The 17702-nt window shown below is 58.5% G+C and overlaps 1 protein-coding gene across 1 annotated transcript; it reads left to right on the top strand.

Annotated features, from left to right (window-relative positions):
• The first annotated feature begins 210 nt into the window (after positions 1-210).
• Positions 211-16618, top strand: ATP13A1 (ATPase 13A1). Its single transcript, XM_045991591.1, has 26 exons — positions 211-639; positions 2826-2915; positions 3031-3221; positions 4903-4975; positions 5199-5354; positions 5481-5550; positions 5631-5737; positions 6230-6359; positions 6487-6542; positions 7109-7235; positions 7312-7449; positions 7529-7649; positions 8007-8164; positions 8580-8755; positions 8826-8936; positions 9953-10078; positions 10899-11007; positions 12493-12692; positions 12779-12875; positions 14094-14254; positions 14327-14441; positions 14532-14728; positions 15539-15681; positions 15876-15987; positions 16071-16214; positions 16300-16618. The coding sequence occupies exons 1-26, from the start codon at positions 238-240 to the stop codon at positions 16408-16410; spliced, it is 3621 nt and encodes a 1206-aa protein (XP_045847547.1). The 5' UTR covers positions 211-237; the 3' UTR covers positions 16411-16618.
• Positions 16619-17702: the final 1084 nt, after the last annotated feature.

Below are 17702 nucleotides of genomic sequence, written 5' to 3'. Positions count from 1 at the left end.
ATGGCCGGCAGACAGCTTTAGCCCTTTCAAGACTCTGTCATGGCCGCGCCCTGCCTCTCCTTCCGGCCTCAGCCTGTCATGGCGGCGCCTTGAGTCACAACTTCTAAACCCAACTCCTAACGATGGCCGGCTCTTCCTACCCTCCGGCTGCCATGGCGGCGCCCGAGGCTCACCGGAAGTAAAACTTCGGAAGTGAGGCGGTGCTTCTGCCCGGAAGCGAGCGCGGCGCTGGGAAAGATGGCGGCGGCTGCGGCGGCGGAGGTGGGCAACGCGGTGCCTTGCGGGGCCCGGCCTTGTGGGGCCCGGCCCGGCGGGCAGCCCAAGCCCGGGCCGCAGCCGCGCACCCTCCTCGCCGCTGGTCCGGCGCTCATAGCGAGCGGCGACGAGCTGGTCGCAGCCGTGTGGCCGTACCGGCGGCTGGCGCTGCCGCGGCGCCTCACGGTGCTGCCGTTCGCGGGACTGCTCTACCCCGCCTGGCTAGGCGCCGCGGCTGCCGGCTGCTGGGGCTGGGGCAGCAGCTGGGTGCAAATCCCTGAAGCCGCGCTGCTCGTGCTCGCCACCATCTGCCTCGCGCACGCGCTCACCGTCCTCTCGGGGCATTGGTCCGTGCACGCGCACTGCGCGCTCACCTGTACCCCGGTAAGTGCGCGGGCACGAGCCCGACCCCCGCCTGGGTCGGGCCTTGTGGCGGGACCGATTCACGACGTTCGTGTCCGTCCGCACCCCATCCCGGGCTTCCCGTTTGCTGGGCCTGAGTCCCCAACGGTGCCCTCTGGGTGGCTAAATCCTGGCCCCGCTACTGACTTGCTGTGCGACCCTGGCGCAGATTACTTCCCTTCCTTGGAATACCTCCCTGGTGTGGTCATTTAGATTCGATAGGGTAATGCCTATAAAAAGCTCAGTGTAGGCTCCGGCATAGTCGCTCTTTGGTTTGACTTGTTAATGCTAGCTGGCTTGTTATTGCTTCCATACTAGCGAGTACTAGGTTTTTTTTCTAGAAATGGTCTGTCCTTATCTTGGTTTTCAAAGTGTGAGGCTAGACCTGTGGGTGAGTTTCCCTATTTGTGGAGCTTGGTTTGAGAACTCTGTTGTCCGTTGCTTAGAGACTCTTGAAATGCACTTGGATTGCAGCATTTAAGAGTAGCAGGAGCAATTTGTCAGCAAATGACAACTGCTTGGAGCCTCTTCCTATCTGCCTCCAAGATGATGGTGGTGACAATGAGCACTTCTGTTGGAATACAACAGCCTGGTAGCACTTCTGACCCTTAACCCCAAGATCTGGATAGGGAGAGCGGCCCTGGGTCAGCAGTTACTGTTGGTGATTGCACCACTGCCCTCTGGGCCTCAGTTGACACTGGCATATTTGGGGCCATCTAGGGACACCAAGGTCCCACCAGCCTCCCCTTTGATCCCACGTGTGCAGTGCTGAAAAAAGAGGGAAAGGGAAGAGCCTGAAGGGGTGCAGAAAGAGACTGAAGGCCCTTGTCTTTGACTCCAAACATGGACTGAATCCTTTCTCTTCTGAGAGAATGGTTTTCCCAACAAGCCTTATCCCAGGGGAGGGGCTCAGACTTACAGGTAGCTTCAGGTCAGCACAATGAAAGACTCCAGTGAGGGATCAGAAAATTCAGCGAAGTTGGAGGGAGCGTGACACCACCCCACACTTCCAACAGTCCTTTGACTTACAGCTAAAAAGCATGTTAAATTCTTCCAAGGATGGAGGACAAGGAAGAGCTAAATGACCACAGGGTGAGGATGGGCACATCTGGGTTTGCATCAGAGAGCTCAGTCAGGGGTGCTTCTCTTTCGGTTTCACTTTCCCCTTGTTTAAAATGAGAACTGTAACTCCCACTCGCCTTGCCACTCTGAGAAGCAGCAAAAAATTGCCAAGTGCTCGGTATGGTGGTGGCCCCGTGTAGCACTTTGCCCTTTTTTTTTTTCCCACCGTTTTACCAGCGTTTAAGTCTTTGTCATTCTTTTCTGCCCACTCAGAGGCCCGTGGACTCCCCAAGGGGCAGGGCCTTTCTCCTTTCTCCTGAGAGTTACCCTTTGGCACCTTGCACCACAAGCACACACACCACAGGGGCTGGTGCCCGGTGCAGCAGCAGTGAGATGGGGGCAGCCCAGGCTTAAGGGCGCACTAACTGACCCTCATCCAGCAACTCCAGGTCGTAGGTGCTGAGGAAACAGCAGTGAACAAACAGACAAAATCCCTTGCCTTCACGGTGCTGGTGGGAGAGGTAGGGCCCGCGCTCAGCTGCTGCTGCTGCTAAAAGAGGAAAACCCGGGAAGAGCAGAGGAACATTGTGAGGGCCCTCCATGTGGAGCCTCCTCCCGGGGTCGGGGGGGGGGGGTGGGCTCCTAAGAAGGCGATGTTTGAGCCAAGGCCTGGAGCTGACTGTGTGACCCCATGTTTCAGGCAGAGAAAACGGCTCATGCGGAGGCTTGAGCCTCCTTGTCCTTCGTCACTTCAGGACATGAAATGAGTTGTTGAGAGAGGAGACGCAGAGCAGCAGCAGGCCAATGGGCTCTGACAGGGCGTGGCCCACGTGGTTTGAGGGTGCAGGTCATGCAGGGGACATTCTTCCTGTTTGAGTTCGGCAGGGCCCCAGGCACTAGGTGCTGTCCGTCACTCAGATTTTATGATAGGAGACCAGACATGTGGTGAGGTGGTGTCTTTGTCTCAGTGACAGACTGCAGAGTGGACAGGCCTGTGCCCGGAGCCCGGAGCTGGTGTGCTTGCAAACTCCCCAGGGCGTGGGCTGGGTGGGCTGTGGAGCTGGGGGGTGGAGAAGGGCTCAGCTGTAGCTCTTTGCCTCTCATAGGAGTATGACCCCAGCAAAGCAACCTTCGTGAAGGTGGTGCCGACCCCCAACAATGGCTCCACTGAGCTTGTGGCCCTGCACCGCGATGAGGTAGGGACCAGCTGCTGGGTTGCTCCACACGGGGCTTGGGTGGGACTCACAGGCACTGACGGACGGACACCCCCAGGTGCGGGCCTTCTGCCATAGACAGCGCCTCCTCCCACAGGGCGAAGATGGACAAGAGGTGCTGTCCTTCGAATTCCAGAAGATCAAGTATTCCTACGACGCCCTGGAGAAGAAGCGCTTCCTCCCTGTGGCCTTTCCTGTGGGGAATGCCTTCTCGTACTACCAGAGCAATAGAGGGTTCCAGGAGGACTCAGAGATCCGTGCAGCTGAGAAGAAGTTTGGGAGCAACAAGTGAGTCCCGGTGTGCCCATGCGTGGTGACAGGGCTGGTCCTCTGCCCACGGTCACGGCGTGGACGCCTAGCGCCTTTCCCGCTTTTGCCCTGCCGCACTCCTGAGTCCTGGTGCCTGGGAAAAGGGGAAATGGGGTGGGGGGGCCCAGAGTACATGCCAGGTGAGGATGGCGGCCACCTTTTGAGAAACGTGCTCTAGTCGTGTCTTCCCTGGACTTTCCTGCTGACAGGGACCCTGGTGGGCTCTCCAGCAGGAACACATGTGGCTCTTCATGGGAGCCTAGCCCAAAGCCCCAGAGAGAAGACTGTCGATCCTCGTTTTGTAGTTATTGTAGGATTTCTCTTTGGTTCTAAATTTTTCTTTTACGTGTGAGTTGTCACCGTGCTCCTCGTACTCCTCCCAGCACTTCGGGAAGAGTGATAAAAGGAGCTGTTGGTGATCCCGGTAGCTCTCCTCGGTACCAGGTGTGAGGGCAGACGGCCTGTACACGCTCCCTCCCTTTAACCCGCGAAACCGCCAGTGCCCACATGTGACTGGGAGGGGGCAGAGCTGGGCTTCAGACCCCCTTGTTCATCATCAGAGCCCCTGGCCGTGCAACCATGATAAGGCCTCCACCTGAAAACCCTCAGAACTTTTAGGGAATTCTTCTCCGACTCAGTGTCTTTTTAAAAATTAACAGCTGTATTATCACAAGTAGCAATGTAATGGAAAGATTTTTTTTTTTTAAGGATTTTATTTATTTGACAGAGAGAGATCACAAGTAGGCAGAGAGGCAGGCAGAGAGAGGGGGTGGGGAAGCGGGCTCCCTGCCAAGCAGAAAGCCCAATGCAGGGCTCAATCCCAGGACCCTGAGACCATGACCCAAGCCGAAGGCAGAGGCTTTAACCACTGAGCCACCCAGGCGCCCCATAATGGGAAGACTTATAAGAAGTTTCTACCTATTCTCCCTGCCTGAGGTCAGCCTTGGTGGTGGCCTGGGATGTCCCCTTTCCCACCTTCCCGGCTCATGCAAAGTCACCCAAATAACACACAGTGGGGCCTGGTGGTGGTTTTTTGTTCTTATTACAGCAGTTGCTTTTTCTCACACCCCATATCTGGGACATATCTCCAAGGACAGGGCGAGGTGGCCCTGGTTGACCTGGCTGGTCCCCTGGCCAGGCTGGGCCACCGCACACAGTGCCGCAGAACACACCTTAAGGCCCTGCTCCTCAAATCCTAGGACTTTTATGAAGGGCGTTTTAGGAAAATTCTAGCTCCAGAACTCCCCACTCCGACTCGGGGTGGGGCTCGAGCCTCAGAAGACTCAGCAGTGTCCGGCTGCCAGGCCTTTTCTGTGGCAGCTTCAGGGCTCCCGTGCCACAGTCAGGTGCTCCTTCTCTGCTTGCCTTCTTACCCACCCTGTTGACAGGTTCTTACACTAGTCCCGCTTGGGTGGGCGGCTGCCTGAACAGCCTGTCTTGCTGCTTCGGAAGCTTTACCTGGGTTCTGCGGAGGCAGGCTGGCAGCAGTTAGCAAGCTGGCCCCAGTGCCTCGGGGACAAGGAAGGCCATAGTTGAGTAGAATGTGCCTTCTGGCTTCTCATTTCCCGGGGAGGCTTGCAGTGCCCTGGGTGCGCGGTGTCCAGGTAGGGCCTCTGAGGCCTCATACCTGAACAGGATGTGGGGGTCTGGTCTCTTATAGGGCTGAGATGGTGGTGCCTGACTTCTCGGAGTTGTTCAAAGAGAGAGCCACAGCACCCTTCTTTGTGTTCCAGGTAAAGCAGCAGCTTGGACCCTCTTCCACCCTTTTCTTCCTGTTCCTTGCGGCTTTCACAGCCCAAGCAATCTCCATCTCCAGCCCTGAAATTCTGTGTCCTCATGGGTCTGAGCCCCCGGGTGGAATGGCCCTTGGTGTGCTTTCCCAGCCTCCACAGGTGTCTCCGTGTGCTCCCGTGGATAGCCGGGCGGGGGTGTAGACACAGAGGCTGTGTCCTGCAGGTGTTTTGCGTGGGGCTCTGGTGTCTGGACGAGTACTGGTACTACAGTGTCTTCACGCTTTCCATGCTGGTGGCCTTCGAGGCCTCCCTGGTTCAGCAGCAGATGCGCAACATGTCAGAGATCCGCAAGATGGGCAACAAGCCCCACCTGATCCAGGTGTGGCCAGCGGGGAGACGGGGGGGGGGGATACCTGTCAGTCTTGGGGTGACCCCAGCGTGAGGGAAGCTCCTGCGTCGTGCCCACTGTGGGACCCAGAGCTGATGGGCCCTCACCTCTGCCCAGGTCTACCGCAGCCGGAAGTGGAGGCCCATCGCCAGCGATGAGATTGTCCCCGGAGACATCGTCTCCATCGGTGAGGCGCGCTTCTGGTCTGTCCTGGTGGGAGCCCTTTCTCTCAGCACCTCATGCCGACGCTCCTATCCCTTCCCGCAGGTCGCTCTCCACAGGAGAACCTGGTGCCGTGTGACGTGCTGCTGCTGCGGGGCCGCTGCATCGTGGACGAGGCTATGCTTACCGGGGAGTCGGTGCCACAGATGAAGGTGCGGGGTGGGGCACCGGGGGTCCAGTCTACCCAGGTGTGTCATTGGCCCGTTGGTGGGGGAGGCAGAGGGCTGGTGTGTGGATAGAGGAGGGACGGAGCCCTGGTCTACGGGGCTAGAAAAGGAGGAGGAGAAGCAGGCACTGGTGGAAGCCTCCAGATTTCCTGGTGGTCTTGCCCCCTGGAGGAGGGGAGGAGGGGAAGGAGGTGAGAGAGGCTGAGATCGTCAGGGCTTGTCCAGGGGAGGGACCAGAGACGTCGGACTGAGGTGGGCTGAGGGAAGCCAGCAGCGCACGGATTCTCAGGCCAGTTGCCAGGCCACCAGGAGTTGCTACTGCACGTGCAGGTGGAGGGAAGACAGGGCGGGCTGCCCGGTCAGATGTGCTGCATTAGGCCAGGAGCCCTGCGAGGGTCGGAGTGACTCTTGCGAGACTGGGGCCAGAGAAGGGGGCTGTGGCGGGAGCACCCTCACCATGCTTTCCTTCCTCCTCAGGAGCCCATCGAAGACCTTAACCCTGACCGGGTGCTGGACCTCCAGGCTGACTCCCGGCTTCACGTCATCTTTGGCGGCACCAAGGTGGTGCAGCACATCCCCCCGCAGAAGGCCACCACGGGCCTGAAGCGTAGGTGCCTTGGGGGTCTGGGGTGTCCTGGCCCCGCCTCCCCCCTCCCCAGCCACCACATCTGCTTGGCTGTGAGGGAGTAGGGATGAACGGACACACATGATGCCGGTCTTGTTTGTCCCTGCAGCTGTCGACAACGGGTGTGTGGCCTATGTTCTCAGGACCGGATTCAACACATCCCAGGTGTGGACCCTTGTCTGGCTCTGGGGAGGGTTGGCCCCAGGCTGGGTGGCAGACAGTTGAGATAGTGGCTCTTTCAGACCCCACAACATCCCTGCCACAGACTTACCCTGACACCAGGTACCAGCCTGGGGCCAGGGTGCGGACGTGAGCCCTGCACCAGGCTCACTGTCCTCTGCTGGGGTGTTAGTGCGGAGCACACACAGGAGATAGGCTATTGCCGTACACACTGGGGTCATGGTCAGAGTCACGCCCATAAACTCTTCACTAAAGTGTGATGTGGGCTGCCTCGTAGAGGTGATTGGCTAGACCTCTTTCTGGAAGACTCAGTCCCCTATCTCAGCCACTTTTTTCCCTGACCCCCAATTTTGGGCCACTGGTCTCTGTAGCCCTTAGCTGAACAGCAGTCACCAACCTAGCTGTGGTCCCTTGTGTCATGGCTGCGGGACTCAACGGGTGGGCCCAGGGCAGGCACTCCCCATCAGCAGAGGGAGAATCTGGCCCTGGTGCTCTCAGGTGCAAGAGGCCAACCCCTGTCAGGAAAGGCCTCTAATCCTCTCACCCTCTAGGGCAAGCTGCTGCGAACCATCCTCTTCGGAGTCAAGAGAGTGACTGCAAACAACCTGGAGACCTTCATTTTCATCCTCTTCCTCCTGGTCTTTGCCATTGCAGCAGCTGCCTATGTGTGGATTGAAGGTATGTGCTGGGGCCCCTCCCCTGTTGGTGGTCCCCACCCCCATGGCTCCCAGACTGGCAGGCCCTGTCTCTGCAGGCACTAAGGACCCCAGCCGGAACCGCTACAAGTTGTTTCTGGAATGCACACTGATCCTCACCTCGGTCGTGCCCCCTGAGCTGCCCATCGAGTTGTCTCTGGCTGTCAACACCTCCCTCATTGCCCTGGCCAAGCTGTGTGAGTCCCTGGGACAGGGCTGGGGTGCTGAGTGGGCTGGGGCTTGGCAGAACCCCTGACCCTGTTTCCCCACTTCCAGACATGTACTGCACGGAGCCTTTCCGGATCCCATTCGCTGGCAAGGTGGAGGTGTGCTGCTTCGACAAGACAGGGACCCTGACTAGCGACAGCCTGGTTGTCCGTGGGGTGGCTGGGCTCAGGTGAGTATGGGTGGCCTGGGCCTCTTGCCTAGCAGGTGGCTTTCTGGGATCTCAAGGGACAGAGAGCACCTGCTTGGAGCTCTCACTGTGTACATAGAAGTCTGATCAGGGGTGGGGGGTGGGGGGACTCCCCTATATTCCTCAGTGTGACAGCAGTTTGGTGGCTCGGCTCCATTTGGGCAGCCATATGATCTCTAAGGCGTCCATGAGATGGGCACAGGTGTCACGACAACCAAGACTGTGCATCTCTCTCAGCCCCTGCAATGACTGGCATAGAGTGGGGGCCCATCCCTCATCCTGGCTAGCAATTCCCAGGGGTCGCTCTGCTCCATAGCCAGCTGTTCCCTGTCTTTACAGAGATGGGAAGGAGGTCACTCCTGTGTCCAACATCCCTGTAGAAACGCACCGTGCTCTGGCCTCATGCCACTCCCTCATGCAGCTGGACGATGGCACCCTTGTGGGTGACCCACTCGAGAAGGCTATGCTGACAGCCGTGGACTGGACCCTGACCAAAGGTGAGGGACTGGAGCTTCGGGCCCAGCTGGGATGAATGGCCAGCCATAACACCCCCGGGAAGACGTACTGCACCCCTCAGAGACACCCGTGTGTCCAACACAAGGGCAGGCAGGCCCACAATTCTGATGGTACCTCAAGTGGGTGGGCACAGGCTAACATCTGACCTGAGACAGTCCACCTCTTGGGAGTAGAACCTGCCCCACCCTGCCAGAAGCCATGGGCGGGGGTCCTTTGGGAACAGGTCTCCCAGTTGTGACCCTTCCTGGAGCCAGGAGTACCCCCCACATCTCCCCGCACCCCGTAGGGTCTGGGTCTGGGGGTTGGTGGGGGAAGAGAGGGGCGGAAAGGGAAGGCGGGGGCTTGGCTGCCTCTTTGGAGCGAAGGCCCTCAGGATTCGTACTTATTTGTTTCCAGATGAGAAAGTATTCCCCCGAAGTATTAAAACTCAGGGGCTGAAAATTCACCAGCGCTTTCATTTTGCCAGTGCCCTAAAGCGAATGTCCGTGCTCGCCTCCTATGAGAAGCTAGGCTCCACTGATCTCTGCTACATCGCGGCTGTGAAGGGGGCCCCCGAAACCCTGCACTCCATGGTGAGCCAGCCCTGGCCCCGGGGGAAGGGGGGCGTGGGGCGGTTGGTGACATCCCGTGCGTTCCCTGCAGTTCGCCCAGTGCCCACCTGACTACCACCACATCCACACGGAGATTTCCCGGGAAGGAGCCCGAGTCCTGGCGCTGGGGTACAAGGAGCTGGGGCACCTCACCCACCAGCAGGTAAGGGCCCAGGCTTCCCACCTGTTGGCCCCTTGTCCATGCAGCCTTCTGTTTCCTGTAGCCTCACCATGAGCAGACAGGATTCCGTCTTCCTCCTTCTGGGCCTCTACCTTGGCAGGCCCTGAGTGGCACTCAGCCCCGAGTCCCTTCTCTGCTGCGTGCCCTGCCCCTTATGGGGCCGCATCCCATCCTGGCTCTTAAGGCCACTCCCTGCAGAGCACAGCCGGACCCCACTTCCATCCAGCCTCTTACCCCACACCCTTGGGTCCTCACACCTCCCCAGGGATCATCAGGAGGCACCTTGGATTCCTTCTCCAGCCTGGTTCTGCCCCTGCCCTGCCCAGCCACCCCGTCACACATGGTCGTGGGGTGGCTCCAGCTCTCTGTCACACCCCATGTCCTGTCGGTTATCGGCCCTCCTCCCACCTCCACCATCAGTACTGCTTTCTCTGCTTCCCCCTTACCTCTCATCCAGTGCCACTTCTACCTGACGGCTGAGGAATCCTTCCAGAATGCACACCAGGTTGTGGCTCAGTGCCCTGCCCTCAGAACCAGCCTGCTCGATGCCACTCCCTGAGCTGGTCTGCCCCATTCCCCTGTTTTCATTTCTTGTGGCAGTTAGTGTTCTGATTTCTGTGACTTTATTTATTATATACATGTTTTCTGGTAGAAGGCAAGCTCTGTGAGGGCAAGAGTTTGGGGTTTCTGGTATGAGATTCCGGTTGAGCATGTGCTCAGTGAATAATAAAAGAGGGTCTGACTTTACTGTCTTGAAAGCTGGGTTACACAGGCTCGTGCCCTGCTGTTGTGCACAGCAGGGAGTAAAGGTCCTGGGGTGGGGGGACCACGCAGCACTGCCGAGGCCCCCGTGGGTCCAGGGTGCCTGGCGTCCTCCCCACTTCTCACCTAACCCTCAGATGTTCCTCCTGTAAGGATGGTCTTGTCCTGACCTCCCCCTACCAGCTTAGGAGTGGAGCAAAGATGGGTCATGAGGGTACCCCTGTGTCCCTACACAGGCCCGGGAGATCAAACGGGAGGCCCTGGAGTGCAACCTCAAGTTCGTCGGCTTCATCGTGGTCTCCTGCCCGCTCAAGGCTGACTCTAAGGCTGTGATCCGTGAGATCCAAAATGCATCCCACCGGGTACAGCTGCTGGACCCCTCCCCACTGGGCCCCAAGGGTGTGTGGGCAGGTGGGTGGGTCTTGGCTCCTTCCAGAGAGGATGATACGGTAGCAGAGGACATTTTTCTCTCTCAGTGGGGCAGGTCTCAGTAGCAAGGGTGTCTTTCTTGAATTTTGTCCGAGCTCCATCATGGCTCCGGTGCTGACACCGTCCCGCATCTGAGGATGCTTTGGGACCTCGCCTGTGCCCACCCTTCTCAAGTTGCTTCCTTGGCCCCCAGCGTCCCTGGGAGGTGAGGGCGATTCCCCCACTGCACCCCATCCCAGAGAGGAAGCGCTGGGCCGGGACAGGGGATGTGGAGGCAACTCGTGGACAGGCCACATCCATCTGTCCTGTGGTTTCTGTTTTCTAGTTTGGGACTCAGGATGCAGTTTAGGCTATGGGAGGTGAGTGAGCAGTCTCAGAGGTGGTGACATGAATAGCCCCCACCTGGCCCTCAGCCATCACAGCCCATCGTCCCCGGGCTCTCCGTGAGAAAGCTGGAGCATCTGTCCCCCACTTCCTGGGGCAGCTTCCAAGCCAAGAGGGTCCACGGCAACGGCTGGTTCTTAGCCTGTATTGCAAAGAAAGGCTGTGGGTGTTCTCAGTCACATATACATGTATCTGTTTGCATAAAACACTACCAGGTTGGGGTGGATTGTGGCCCCTGGAAGCCCATTCTGCATCAGAGCCAACACCTCTTTCTGTGGCTCTCTTCAGAGGGGCCTCGGCCACCAGGTCTCCAGGCTGGAGCTCTGACCTGCTGGGCCCTGCCCCACGGAGCCTCTGTCCTCTCTGCAGGTGGTCATGATCACCGGTGATAACCCGCTCACTGCCTGCCATGTGGCCCAGGAGCTGCACTTCATTGAAAAGGCACAGACGCTGATCCTGCAGCCTCCCACAGAGAAAGGTGAGGTACCATGGGGCCGTAGGCTGGGGGGAACCTGAACCCAAGAACAGCCCCTGTCTGGTGGCCCGCCGGCATTTCAGGCCTGAGCGAGAACACCCAGTGTCATCCGGAACCTGTGACCCCAGCCTGTGGAACACAGCCTTGTGTTCCTTGTCAGCACGCTCAGGCCCTCGGGCCGAGGAGCTCCACACCTGCATGTCCAGCAGCATGTGGGCCATTGCTGGCTTTGGGATCAGGGACGACTGACAACCGGGGTGTTTGGTTGTCATCAGACCAGGCCGTGTTTCCTATCCTCAGGTCTGCTGTGGGCCTGGCATGCTGCCCGTGTGAGGTCAGGGCTCCCCTCCTTAGCACAGGGATGCTGGCGCTCTTGCTCGGCATGGCCAGACCCCAGGCAGAGGGCTTGGTATGTGTGACTGCGTTGATCTCTCTGCCCCATGTGGGAGGCCTTATCATCCCCGTACCACGGAGGAGGAAACGGAACAGGTGTGCTGTTGGAGCCCCCCCTTTATAGGCAGGGAGATAGAAGTAAACTCACCCTACTTCGGTCATTCAAGAGACACTGTGACTAAGGATTTAAACCCAGATGTCCCAACTCCAGAGCTCACAGCTCTGGTCACTCCTGAGTAACCAAACTGGCTGCAAATGATGGCCCAGAGTAGAGCCAACTGAGGGGCAAAGCCAGCCCTAGCATCTCCCAACTGGTGGAGTTTGGGGTCTGTCAGACGCCGAGGGATGGTGTCTGGCCGGAGAGCCACACAGGCTGCAGGTCAGAGGAGGGTGCTGGCTTCTGGAACGATGCCAGGTTCTAGAATTTCCCAGCCCTTCTAGTCTGCACTGTTGGTCCCAGATCTCTCTCATCTCTGTCTCGGCTCCAGGCACTAGGCTCTTACGGAGCCTGGAGATTGTAGACAGGTGGCCCCAAGGTGGTTAGCAGGACCACCGATTGGCAGGTGAAGCTGCTTAACAAAACGGCCACAGCAGAAGCCAGGTGGAGATTGGTTTCCCTCCTGGCCAAGACTGCCCAGATGAGCCACGCAGTGCCAGAAGGCGTCCCTCAGCCCTGCTGCTTTAAGTTCAGCGTGCATCCATCTAGAAAGAGGAAGTGGCTGGCAAGCAGGGTCTGGCCCCAAGGAAGTGACTCAGGGGGCCCTGACCCCGGAGGAGCGGGGTTTCAGGCAGGCCCCAGGCTCAGGGATACCTTGCCTCTGAGGTTAGGCTATCTGGGTTTGAATCTGACCATCGTGTGGTCTCAGGCCAGTGGCCTAGGCTCTGGGTTCTCGAATCCTTTATAGCAGAGGGTTCTGTGAACATTTGGGGTTCCTGGGGTCTAGGGGGCAGGTGTGGACAGGGATTGCGAGGGATAAAGAGGGGTGAGGGCCAAGAGGGTATTTTAGAGAGATGAGACTGGTGTGGCTTAGGTGGGGTCCATGTGAGGGGGACTTGCTGAACCCCTCTCTCTGACCCTGGGCTCCGGCCCTGTAGGCCGACCCTGCGAGTGGCGCTCCATCGATGGCAGTGTCGTGCTGCCCCTGGCCAAGGGCTCCCCAAAGGCCCTGGCCCTGGAGCATGCGCTGTGCCTCACGGGCGATGGCCTGGCCCACTTGCAGGCCGAGGACCCCCAGCAACTGCTTCGCCTCATCCCCCACGTGCAGGTGTTCGCCCGTGTGGCCCCCAAGCAGAAGGTGTGTACAGAGGAGGTGGTGAGGGAGGCAGGCAGGGCCCTGGGGATGGCGCACAACGCTCACTCAGCCTGTGTCTGCACACGTAGGAGTTCGTCATCACCAGCCTGAAGGAGCTGGGCTACGTGACCCTCATGTGTGGCGATGGCACCAATGACGTGGGTGCCCTGAAGCACGCTGATGTGGGTGAGTCTCATGAGCTGATGGACTGTCCCTTCCATCACTGTTCTGCCTACGCAGGCTTGGTGTCAGAGATGCGCACTGAGGGAGTTCTTTGAGGAGGCTATGAGGGCACGGGGCAGGCGCCAGTGGGATTGGGGATCTGAGGAGCTGTAGGCCTGGAAGGGACACTGGTATCTGAGGAGCAGTGCAGGGGTACGGGCGTGGCGGGCACCTGGGCTTCGGGAGCATCGGGAGCCAGCGAGGCTCCAGGGGGCAGACACAGCTGGGTTCAGGTCTCCCAGCACTGTGTGGGGACCATGTGGGGACTGAGGCCAGAGGCCAGGGAGAGCTGGGACAAGTGGGGATGGACAAATGGGAGCTGAGGCATTTGCCAGCCATCCATAGCTTTGGTTCTCTGTCAACATAATGGAGTCTGCAGGTTGGTGTTTATAGACCAACCTGACCGTATGTGGTGGCTTAGTCTGTTAAGCATCCAGCTCTTGACGGTGGCTCAAGTCATGATCTCGGGATTGTGAGATCAAGGCCCGTGTCAGGCTCCAGGCTTGGGATGGAGCCTGCTTGAGATTGTCTCTCCCTCTGCCCCTCCCCTCCCGACACCCCTCACCCCACACCTATTCACATGCACACTTTTGTGGGAGTCACACACACACTCTTCCTCTTAAAAAAAAAAAGAAAAGAAAAAAGAAATCTACCTGACGTACTTAATAGCATTTTCCAAATCCTTAGCTGGTTTATTAATTGACAGATATGTCCTAGAATATGATCCTTGGCAGTAGACCATGGAAATCAGCGTGTGTGTGTGTGTGTGTGTGTGTGTGTGTGTGTGTGTGTGAGAGAGAGAGAGAGAGAGAGAGAGCACGCCCGCGCGCACACAAGCAGGGGGAGCAGCAGGCAGAAGGAGAAGGAGAAGCAGACACCCTGGTGAGCAAGGAGCCCAGTACGGGGCTCAATCCCAGGACCCTGAGATCATGACCTGAGCTGAAAGCAGAGGCTTAACCCACTGAGCCACCCAGACGGCCCTAGAAATCAGTTGGGTGTATTTGGGTTTTGCTTTCCAAATGCAGAAAGTAAGGTAGATGCTCTCTGAGGCACTCTGTGGGGAGATCAGCTGCGATGGGGAGGTTTGGCTCCTGTGAGCAGACATCTCACTCAGCACAGGGCCAGCAGGCCTGGGGTGACAGGCTTCCTCTAGGTCCAGACACACTCATATACCTCCCCTAGGTGTGGCGCTCCTTGCCAATGCCCCTGAGCGAGTTGTTGAGCGGCGCCGACGGCCCCGAGACAGCCCTGTCCTCAGCAGCAGCGGAGGCCGGGCCCCCTCCAGGGCAGCCAAGCAGAGGTCAGGGCTCCCGCCCCCCGAGGAGCAGTTGGCCTCTCAGCGGGTGAGTCACAGGAGGTGGGGGTTACTGGCCCCCTTTGGTGGCCAGGTCTTACCCCCGCTGCCTGTGCCGCAGGACCGCCTGAGCCAGGTGCTGCGGGAACTCGAGGATGAGAGCACGCCCATCGTGAAGCTGGGGGATGCCAGCATCGCTGCCCCTTTCACCTCCAAACTCTCCTCCATCCAGTGCAGTGAGTCTCCCCACCCCAGGCCCTCCCCCCGGCCCGTCCTGATGGGTCCCCACGCCCACACCTTCCTCCCCTCCCGTGCCCCCGCTGCAGTCTGCCACGTGATCAAGCAGGGCCGCTGCACACTGGTGACCACGCTGCAGATGTTCAAGATCCTGGCACTCAATGCCCTCATCTTGGCCTATAGCCAGAGTGTTCTCTACCTGGAGGGTGTCAAGTTCAGTGACTTCCAAGCCACGCTGCAGGGGCTGCTGCTGGCCGGCTGCTTCCTCTTCATCTCCCGCTCCAAGGTGGGCTGAGGCACAGGCAAAGCAGGGGTTCCCTCCCCAGCCCAAGAATGCCCTCTGCCTCTTTGGGCCGGCAAGGGGAGACTGTTAAAGGCACCACCACGTGTCACCTGTTTGTCTTCCCAGCCGCCCTCAGGGTGGGAACTGTAATCCCGCATGTTACAGATGGGGATCAGGGGACAGGCCAGGTGCACGCCGAAGCTCCCCAGAATGATACGACTTGGCCCCCAGCACTGTCCAGCAGCTGGGGCCTCAGGTGGGCTACACAGAGCCTACAGGCAGACAGGACAGATGGGGAGGTGATTATCAAGACCACTCAGAAAGCATTCAGTGTCAGTGGAAAATACAAAGTGGGTCACAGGCTACAGGGGACAGCCTCGGGATCATTCAGGGGAGCCTTTGTGATGCACGAAGAGCAAGGGAAACTTCTAGGAAGGAGGCAGAAAGGGTATAGGTAGGTGTGGGCTGATGCAAGAAGCATGCAGGGGCTGGAGGAGGCAGGAGGTGGGCTGTGTCAACCACGAACACCCACTGGGTCCCAGGGAGGGCTTTGGTTTGTTCTAGAACAAGGGGAAGGGGGTGGATTTTAAGCACCCTGTGGCTGCTATGTGGAGTGCAGGCCTTCAGTGAGGGTGTGGTGGGATCCCAGCTAAGGGGCTGGGTAACCAGCAAGGCCCTAGGGTCTGGTGCTGACTTGTAACCTCCAGGATTTGGTGACTGCTCTCTATATGAGTCCAGCTAGGAGGCTGGGAGTGGGGGGTGGGTAGGCCCAGGGTGAGCCTGGACCCTGAGCCCCCAACCCTGCCACTACAGCCCCTCAAGACTCTCTCCCGAGAGCGGCCCCTGCCCAACATCTTCAACCTGTACACTGTCCTCACGGTGGTGCTCCAGTTCTGTGTGCACTTCCTGAGTCTTGTCTACCTGTACAGCGAGGCCCAGGCCCGGAGTCCTGAGAAGTGAGTGCTGGCCTGGCCCGGGGCTTGGGTGGGGCAAGGTGCTCCTAGGGGCGGCAGTGTCCCGATGGTGGTGGATGCTGGAAGGCGAGCACACAGCCGTGGCCTGACCAGAGGGGTCGGCCAGGCTGAGACCTGGCTTTGTGCAGGGATGGTGTGGGTCAGAGAGTGACCCTGTCCCCTCTGTGTCGCTGCAGGCAGGAGCAGTTTGTGGACCTGTACAAGGAGTTTGAGCCGAGCCTGGTCAACAGCACCGTGTACATCATGGCTATGGCCATGCAGATGGCCACTTTTGCCATCAACTACAAAGTGAGGCCCCGGCCCTGGCGAGTTTGCCCTGCCCACTTTTGGGTGCCTATAGCACGTGACTGTCCATCTGTCTGTCCCCACAGGGTCCACCGTTCATGGAGAGCCTGCCAGAGAACAGGCCGCTAGTGTGGAGCCTGGCCGTGTCGCTCCTGGCCATTGTGGGCCTGCTGCTTGGCTCCTCGCCTGACTTCAACAGTCAGTTTGGCCTTGTGGACATCCCCGTGGAGGTGAGTGGCCCCGTGGGTGTGGCCCCAGGGCTCAACCTGGGCCTGTCCGCGGGCACTCAGCTCACCAGTGCTCCTTACCCTGCAGTTCAAGCTGGTCATCGCCCAGGTCTTGCTTCTGGACTTCTGCCTGGCGCTCCTGGCCGACCGTGTCCTGCAGTTCTTCCTGGGGACCCCGAAGCTGAAAGTGCCTTCCTGAGATGGCAGTGCTGGCACTTGCTGCCTGTTAATGCCGCCGGGCGGTAGCCCCAAGAGGAAACACTGCCCGCATGGTGAGGCGGGCCCGGCCTTGCCACCAGGACTGAGCAGAGCTGGGACCGCCCCACAGCCACCTGAAGGCCTGGTTGGCAGAATCAGCCCTGGGCCGGCCCCTTTGGTAAATAAAGCCGCATCCACCATTTTAAGAAGCCCTGCCTCCTCCTGTGTCTGCACTACTGAAGGGTTTGTGGTCCAGCCCCCTCCCTGGGAGCCAGGAGGTCATTAACAGCAACCCCTGCCGTCCGGATATTCAGTGCTTAGATGGGCTGAGCTCCAACCCCAGAGGGTTGTGATATTTCCTAATTTGACAAGCGCCTCCCTACATCTGTGGTGTTTCAGCTTCATCTTCTGGTCTCTTAGGCACTGGTGGAAAGTTATAGGATCAGTGGCATTTTCTTCTCTTCAGTAATACGTGAAATAACAGCACTTCTTCCTCTCACACTGTGTTAGATGTGAGGAAGTTCAGTTCAAATTGTTGCAGATGCTACCTCTGGTCACGCTTGTCCTGAGGATGCCATTCATCATCTGTCTGCCCAGCTTTGCAGCTCGGCTCTGCCCTTGTACCAACACCATCCTTCCTTTCAGAGGGCACGCACTCATTGCAACTCAGGAATTGTGAAGTAGGCGGCATGAAAGCAGAGACAGTCATGGCTGTGAGAGATGTCCTGCCTTCTCAACAGCTAAGAACTTTAGAAAGCCAAGTTATAAACCTGTTTCTATTTATTTATTTATTTAGAGAGATAATGGGTAGGGGTAGGAGTATGGGTGGGAGAGGGAGAAAGCCTCAAGTGGGCCTTGATCCCAGGACACCGGGATCATGAATTGAGCCGAAGGTGGATGCTTAACCGCCTTACCCAGTAAATCTGTCTTTATTTCAAGCTAGGAGTTCCACTAGGGGTATGAGTACATTTTTATGACTTGGACAAGCTGCATGTGAGAATATGAAGCCTGGTATCCAGGCCCAGGCTTGAAGACAAATTCTGCCTCCCTGCTGATAGCTGTGAGGGGCTCACAACCCTTTCCCATCTTCACTCCTTGGTCATCCTCAGCAGTCTGTCCCTGTCCAACTTCCCTATCTGGAGGACTGTGACCCATAGCCCAAGGAAGTCCCTGGGTTCCAAAGCAAGAAAAGGGCAGGGACCATCAGTGAGTGACTGAGCATCACATGGGCTGTGAGCACAGACCAAGGTGTATGGAAGTGTAAGGGTGCTGGAACCCACCAGGCAGAGGGAC

Source organism: Meles meles, chromosome 20 (assembly GCF_922984935.1).
Source record: "Meles meles chromosome 20, mMelMel3.1 paternal haplotype, whole genome shotgun sequence".
NCBI classification, from domain to species: domain Eukaryota; kingdom Metazoa; phylum Chordata; class Mammalia; order Carnivora; family Mustelidae; genus Meles; species Meles meles.
This window is presented reverse-complemented; position numbering and strand designations above follow the sequence as displayed.

What these genes read in the sequence shown, in the direction of transcription:
- ATP13A1 (XM_045991591.1), top strand. Translation starts at nt 238, where the DNA reads ATGGCGGCGGCTGCGGCGGCGGAGGTGGGCAACGCGGTGCCTTGCGGG. An exon ending in CGGAGACATCGTCTCCATCG is followed by an intron (nt 5,551 to 5,630) that starts GTGAGGCGCGCT and finishes CCCTTCCCGCAG; the next exon opens with GTCGCTCTCCACAGGAGAAC. An exon ending in AGCAGTTGGCCTCTCAGCGG is followed by an intron (nt 14,255 to 14,326) that starts GTGAGTCACAGG and finishes CCTGTGCCGCAG; the next exon opens with GACCGCCTGAGCCAGGTGCT.